Raw genomic sequence first — 8,251 nt, 5'->3', positions numbered from 1 at the left:
AGAAGCGCAATTTCAGTTGCGTTTGAACTACAGAAACGAAGTTAATCTATGCTATGAGTTTGTTTAAGGTTGGCACCTTCAATTGGAAATAAGGTGTACTGAGGATAAGGCTGTTCCTTCGAGAAATGCCATTGGTTAATTGAAATGACTTATTTTGTTTTATAAATTGTTTCTTTTTAGAAAATTATAATTATATGGAATACTCATTTTTAATCTAAATTTTCCATTAAATGAATCGTTAACATACAAAAATAATTATTTACAACTAATTACACGCAAAATAATACAGAAAAGTACTTAAACTATAACAGATTTTGTCTAAGTGCTGATGGCGATACTGTTGATCTTTCTGTTAATCCACGATGTTTGGCTATATGTTCAGAATTTAAGTACCAAAATGGTTGTTTATCTTTTGGCCAAGTGGAAACCATATCGATAGTCTTTTGGTCGTAAAGTGATGGTACGCTAGGATTAACTGAGCCAAATCTTGAAGCTAATGGTTCTGGTGTAGTTGTAGATCCAAATCTGCTTAATACACCTGGATAATCAACTGGTCTAGGGACGTAGGGCGACCTCTGGGCCTCAGTACTGCAGACGATTAGTAAAACGAAAACTAGCAATGCGACTTTCATCTAAACAAAGAAACAAACGTGTTACATTACTAAAAACTAGTTACTGCTTTGACTAGAAAATTAAATGCATTTATGGCAAAGCGTATAAAGTAAATTTAAAAAAAAAAAACAAAAAAAAACTTCAGACTTAGATTAGCTTCAATACAATTGCTGAAGTCGTTTACAGATCTGAAGTGGCTAAGGTTGATGCTAGCTATTCATCTGTCTTCGGTCAACAATAATTGTTGGCCAAATACAGAAATGCAAAGCTACTCCATCAGTGTATATGATATAGATCAGTTACATACTGCTTTCTCTAACTACTGCAATTAGCTTTACTGAACAAATAAAAAAAAGTGTCATCTTGTGAAGGCTACAATATCTTTTAGAAATTCAGTTTGATGAAAATATGTAAATTGTACCAACTTGACTAAAAGAAACCATTCGGCTCAGGTTTAATTATTTATTTATTTCTAATGTGACAATTATTGCATTTATATAATTCTATTTTTGTACACATTTTTTAGGAATGTATGCATGAAAAAATAGTACAAAAAGATTACCCTATTCAAAAATATTGAAGGAACATCAATAACCATTTAGATATGATTGGGCATCTGATTGAGCAGCTAATAAAAGTGCCTCAAGGTGGATGAATCGATGCAATTATAATCAATCGAAAGCTCTGCGTTGCAACAATTTGGAACAAGGTGAGATTAATAAAGATTTTCAGATCAATAAAAACAACAGGAACTCCTATCTCAAGGGTGTTATACCACAAATGCGAATAAAGTATTGCAACTGTAAATAATTACGGAAATATTATGTTATATTAGTATAATAATGTTATTCAATTAGTTTCCAAGCTATGTTTGTGACGTTATTAAGCGGCAGAATTAAATGTTTTTTCTAACATTGGTATTCACAAAATGTTAGTGGTATCAAACATTGGAGTTATATCATTACAACAAATAGTACGATACAATTTTTTGAAGATTTTTTTCAATGGAGGTATTCCCTAGTTAATTTTTTTTGTTAAACTTTATTAATTAAACGGATAGAAGTCGGAGATCTCGGGGCCAAGAGCGTTTTAATCTTAGGGAAATTGGTGAGAGAGTTAGTCTTTGTATATGTGGGTTATGATGGACAGAAGTTGAAGCGTAGAATATTTTGTTTACCTATCAACTTCTTGATCATTAGCGTTCAATAGTAATGAACTTAATTGTACTGTAAAGTAAGCGTGAAAATTAGGGTCGTGGTGGGTCTCAGACATACAATCCCTTCATCAGGATATTATTTTTGTATTTTTCTATTGCTGAAGGTGAATATATTGCGATTTGTCGGATATCGTTTAAAATTTTATCAATTGAGTTTTCCCCAGAAACGTTGTGAGCTTTTCGATATAGAAGACCCCCTGCAATTTATCTTGTTTTCGTTACGAGCTAGGAGATCAAACTTTTCTCCAAAATTTCTTTCTTACAAAACTATAATAATATTCGTTAATTGTACTCAACAAGTGGATTACTAGAGTTTAATATTTACATTTTACACAATTTAAACATTTTTACCTTGTTATAACTATAAATATTATGGATGTGTTTAAGAAACACCCATTCATTCTTTCATTAGGTACTCTCAAAGTCAATAATTGGGAAAATACATAGTAAAATTTTGTATATATTGCTTAGTCTGCCTATTAAGCTAAGCTTCAGTTGAATTTAGTTTGTATCTATTTGTCACTATTGTAGATCCTTTCGATTTAGGTATTTATTTGAACCTATGCAGTATAGAAGATGATATTTAATAAAAATTCTATGTTCCAAAAAATTTCTCCATTTAAGAAACGCGTAGTAAATGAGGGTAAGCTTCAGATTTTTGTTTGATTTTAATAAAATTCCATCTAATACGATATGCCTTATTGCGCTAAAAATTAATTATATTTTTCTGAAGCGTATACCCCCACTTATGTTATTGGAAACGAAATAATTTGCTAATTGCATCTTGATTGAAGAGGGGCATGTAAACTTCATTAAATTTCGTTCAAATAGCCTTTGTGCTATTTGAACGAATAGACATCGATATAAACAGATGTGAAGGATATTTCCTTTAAGTTAAAAACCAATAAAATGATTTTAATTAAAGTAGTATCCTATATTAATAAGTAAAAACGGTACTTCCAATCATATTTCCATTTTATTAGAAATCTTAATAGGTCAAATTTTAAAAATTGCAAAAGATCAAAGGTCTCATAAATAATTTTATTATCTTGAGATAACTTAATTCTAATAGTCCACTTCTTTTTCTCTAAACAGTATTTTTATTTAGTTTTATTTTGCCTTATTTTTTTTTTAATTTTTAATAAACCTAGGTTAATTATTACTGTGATTTAGTTTAGTGGGTGAATTTAATTTTTTTGTATTGATTGACGATTTCTTTTATTATAAATATTTGTTTATGAACCTGTTTGGCTTTAGGAAATGCGAAATATGGATTTATGGGTTGAAAATAGACACAATCAATAGTAGCTTACCGTTCTTTCCGAAATTTTTTAATAATTTTACATTTTTATATGATATCGGTGAAGTAATGTAGGCATGAAACTTTTATAGTTTAATTACATTAATCTATTTGTAAATGGTTTCATTTGGGAGGAAAATTACAAAAATGAGAAGTTTGTGATCAATATTTACCAATAACAAACAAATTAGGTTTTTCCTTTGCCTTGAATTTTATAAGAGGGTAGAGCAATAAACTTCTGCTATGCAAGGATAAGTTTGAAAGCGCTATTTCGCCCTTCAGGTACCACTGGGTTTGATTAGGATACGACTTGAGAAAATGACATGCGAACATTTTCTTGTTGTTTTTGGATTACTCTTGTCAGCTGTGTCAAATACTATCTTAACACAATTTATAAGACAGCCAGGCTCCAATAGTGTCAAAAATAAATCTATGGACCATCCATATTATCTTTAATGAGCCCTATTTTTGTTTCTAGCGAAATGATAAACATTTGACGGAAAGTGAGTAGGTTCTGCAATGAACTTCGAGATTGCTGCTTGAGATTACTGTTGTGTTCCACAAGAAATTTTCGTAACGGGGGACGGTACAACGCTCATCAGTACATCGATGAGAACTTAATATCAGTTTAAAATCATACCTTGATAAAACAAATATGCTGCGATTAAAGTACTGGTTTTTGTGTACATACAAAAAAAGGAGCTTTGCTTACATCATGCTTCAATTTTTAATCGTTTAAAGCAATAATTTTGTGCATATGGTAGGAAGCACTAACGAACATTCTTTTCATAAGGAGAACATAAATAAACAAAAGAATGATATAATAAATTACCAGTGAGATAAATTATTTTTAAAATTGTATCAAATGTTAAAAACGATTGCTATTTACAAAGAGTGGTTCCTTTCATCGTCCATAAATACATAAAAAAGTTATCTAAACTTCAATTTAAGGTTGCAGACTTCGCATTAGTCTGGCACTATCATTTTGAATATGTTTTGAATCTGTGCCAGTGGATATATGAAGATAAATGTTTAAATTAAAAATTTCAAAACTAATCTGCTGAATTTAAAATATACACTAAAAAATGTATTGACAGCTGCTATGCGTAAAACATTTCGAAATTTTAAATTCGATTATACCTAAACCGCTGAAACAAAACCCTTTTGGAAATTAATATGAGCATCCTTATTTTCTGTATATCTCTATTTTTTATTGGCGGCATTTTTATAATGTGAAAGATTCAGTAGAGAAATATGCTACGTCATAAGAATGCAGGGATTGATATGAAGCTGTAGAAAATTAAAAAAAAAAAAAATCGTAATAAAATATAAACAAAGTACTTACGTTGCTAACAACCGTTCATACACTTTTTCAACTGCAAAGACTAGCGTTAAACCTGCTAATAAAAGCCATACTTCTCCCACCAAAAACGATGATGGAAAATACGCAGAGAAATATAAAGAGGGGGATCAGATGTGCTGCACTGATCACCTACGTATCTGTAGTAAATAGAATAGTCAATTGAAACAGGTCTTTCCCAACTTCTTTAGTCCCTATCCGTCTGATAAGTTTCTGATGCTGCTCGTTCCCTTGCACACTTTGTAAGTGGTTTCCATTACGTCATGAGATGTGTGTCATTCTTTCTTCACCAGAAATAGTTATAGTTTTTGAAGAACGTACACACTAATACAAAATTATTGGGAAATATTATTTTGATAAATATGTATATTTGGTTTTAGATTCAATTAATCCCTTCTGAAAAGAAAATATTTTATTTCAGATCCCATTCGTTTTTTTAAAACATATTTTTCGAACCAATATTTATATTTTACTTTAATTAAAATATCGAATTAACGCAGCTCAGTAAATCTGGTTTTTAATCGATTTTAAAAGTTTGTTGTAATTTATAATTTTTCTCAATATTTTTGATACCTTTCTCTAGGTGTTAATTATGGTAAGAATATAACAGAGAAGAAATCAAAAATTTCTATAAATATTCAAAAATCAAAAGCCCAAAGAGTGACTTCACAGTTTGAAGAAGAACGGGTTTTCCAATTTGTCTTTATTTTGATGATTTTTTTTTTATTAACTTCCAATTTTTACCTCACAGATTCAAAATTTAAAATTTGTAAGTTTAAGAGTGGAGGCTCAAAAGCAATCGAAAAGAGTAAAATATTCCAATAAAGAAGGCTAATGTCTTTGAAGAAGTGAGCAAGTAGAAATCATAGGAATTGCATTTTTATTTGATTTATTTACTTATTTTTTTTTTTTAATTAAGGGTTATCCATAACTCGTGGTTCCCTTCAGCCATCGAGAGTAAATGCTTTCTTCCAAGTGACACGATCCTCTGCCTGTTCCTCCGACAGACCATATCCTGCCATCATCTCCCACCTTCCTTCCACACCTTCACACTGGTACCTTCACCTACAAAATTTAAAAAAAAAATTGTGAATTGATTACATAGATTAGTAGTAGTAGCTGATATCTCTAAATATGTCTTTTTCAACGCTGCATGCATTCGGATTATTTAATTATATAGATTTTTGGTATATATATATCAATCAATAAACCTTTATTTATAATTAAATGTAAAATACAAAAAATAAACAAAAAATTCTTAGGAAATGCATGGCGTATAGCCGTCTGCAGGAGTTGGTACATCAATTATGAAAATCAAAAATAATAAAAATAAAAACGGTGATAAACAAAGAAGAGAGAGAGAGTGAGAAAGTGTGGCAATAAGATGTAAATGAAACAGAATACGAAATTATCTATTAAAGTTATATGAGAAAATAAGAATTAATAAAAATAATAAAACTAATAAATAATTACAAATTAACTATACAGTAATAAAACATTAAAAACTAAATAATTCCTTCTCTAATTGGGCAGGTTACAGAAGTGATGACAAAAATAATAATAATATATTAATCATAATAATAAAAATAATAAATTTAAATAAATTAGAAAAAAATATTAATAAGCATCATGTTATAATTTGGAAAATGCGTATCAACTATGAATAAAGGAGCTGTCTACATTCAGAGCTTGAATCCTAGATCTCCAGGCCACTTTAGTGAAATTTAGAAGTGGGTGGAATTCCAGTGAGGATAGCAGCCGAACAATTTGGTAGCTAGGAACAATAAAGGCTCCCATATACCGAAGGCGAAGCTCACCCAGTGATGGACATTCGGCTAAGAAATTGAAGAGGTCTTCGCGGACCCCGGATGTACATAATGCACAAAGGCTCTTGTCCTCCTCACAATCCAACCATGGCACGCTATTCAGCTTCAACAACTCTCCCCTTAGCTTAAATAGCCACCTTAAGTCCCCTAATTTCAGATTAGTGGCAATATCTTTGCCGAAATAAGCCCCAAAGTGTGCCTTCACATCAGTTAGTGTTCTATACAGCAGAAAACGCTTTGTACTTCCGGCCCTTCTGATAGACTCCTCTCGACAAACATTCCGGATTTTAGCAACTAAATCTAACAGCTGTGTTTGCCAACGGTCCTGGTGTTCCAACGAAACATCAAACTCAGCAGAGTACCTCCGCGCAAGGGCCGTCCAGCGACCGAAGAATGCTGCACCTCTCCCAATCACCTCAAGAGCCACAATTCGAGGCAAACGGAATGCCGGTAGATTTATTACTTTAAGGCAGTACTTAACATGAAGTAGGGTAAATAAAAATAAAGGGTCTAAAGCTGTTTCAATGTGTAGAATATAGTTAGGCGTAGATGGAGGCAGGGTATATATATATTTTATAAAACTAATTTTATGTATATATATACTTATATATAAATTATATGCAGTTTTATGTGTATCTTAGTTTTGTGTCTGTTGTATGAATATATTGTGTGTGCATTCATTTGATTTCTTAAAATTGAAACACTATTCTTTCTGGTTTTTTCCACACAGCTTTTTCATTAGAATTGATACATCACTTCCGATTTCTGTTTATGAAGTGTTGAATAGTGTGTTTTCATTGAAATCGTTTTATCCAATAATTTGCTAATTTATCATTAAAATAATTCTAACAGATCCAGTTCAAATTTTATAAAACTAAGTTTTTCTTATTTGAGTTAAAATAGTTGAATGAATTTTTAATTTTAGAAAAATTGCATTTCAAGCGCAAAGAAAGACTGATTGTTATCTATCTTACTATTTGAGGCGCCTAAAATTACTGAATGAGTTCATTTTTAATTTTTTTTCTTCATTTATTAATTATCATAATTTAATAAATTTTTAAGTGCTTTTTATAAATGGTGAAAAACCTTTTATAAAAATTTATAAAATGAAAGGCAATTTTATGAATATTTTAGGAAAGTACCATCGAACTTCATCAACAGATAACTTTTTCTGTTTTAGAAACTGTTTTTAATGCATAACTAAAGACGCACTAGTTACAAGTTCGAAAGTTATCTAAGTCCAGTCCCGCGTAAAATTAACTAATACATTTGTACAATAGGAGACCTAAAATGTTTCTATTTTTTGTAACGCATGTCATAAGTCTGCGGCCAGTCGCACATTTCAGTCATTAGAGGATTAAGGTTTCATATTTATTGACTGCATGAACTGCCTATATAAATTGACTTTTAAAGAAGAATTCTTTTAAAGAAGAAGAATTGTATTAGGGATGAAACCTCTAAAGCGTGAAGTAATTTAACGTAGATCTTATTTTCAACAAACTATACTTGAAGATTGAAAAATATTAACAGAACATCCTCTTGGTTTACAAGAATCAGTTCCTACAACGTGTAAAACTAAAATGAATATAAAATTAGCAAAGACTTAATATCAGATAGCCTCAGAAAAATTAGAGCCTCATAAAAGATTTCCTTTTATTCTTGTCACTTTCAACTTCAAATTTTATTCATTTTTCATTGACTTGACTGCAACAGAATAGATACCTAGAACTTTTTTAAGGAACGAACTTTAACGATTTTCTATAAATTTTGGATACACAAAAGGACCGGGGACTCATTTATTTTAAACTTTTTCCTTTAAACCATTTGCCTAGGATTTTTTGATTAGTTTTGCAGGGAAGTGTCTTGATAAGTTACGCTCCCAACAATCTGCATGTAATAGGCCGTGTATGTAGTAGCAGATCATTATGTATTATAAA

General features: G+C 30.6%; 1 protein-coding gene across 1 annotated transcript; it reads right to left on the bottom strand.

Annotated features, from left to right (window-relative positions):
- Nucleotides 1-152: 152 nt before the first annotated feature.
- Nucleotides 153-4,633, bottom strand: LOC141460292 (uncharacterized). Its single transcript, XM_074140169.1, has 2 exons — nt 4,474-4,633; nt 153-632 (listed from the first exon to the last, which is right to left on the bottom strand). The coding sequence occupies exon 2, from the start codon at nt 630-632 to the stop codon at nt 303-305; it is 330 nt and encodes a 109-aa protein (XP_073996270.1). The 5' UTR covers nt 4,474-4,633; the 3' UTR covers nt 153-302.
- Nucleotides 4,634-8,251: the final 3,618 nt, after the last annotated feature.

The sequence above is a fragment of the Rhodnius prolixus genome, unplaced genomic scaffold (genome assembly GCF_049639745.1).
Source record: "Rhodnius prolixus isolate KJV_2025 unplaced genomic scaffold, Rpr scaffold_6, whole genome shotgun sequence".
Classification (NCBI taxonomy): Eukaryota; Metazoa; Arthropoda; class Insecta; order Hemiptera; family Reduviidae; genus Rhodnius; species Rhodnius prolixus.
Note: the sequence above shows the minus strand (reverse complement) of the source record. Positions and strands in the feature narration are given on the sequence as shown.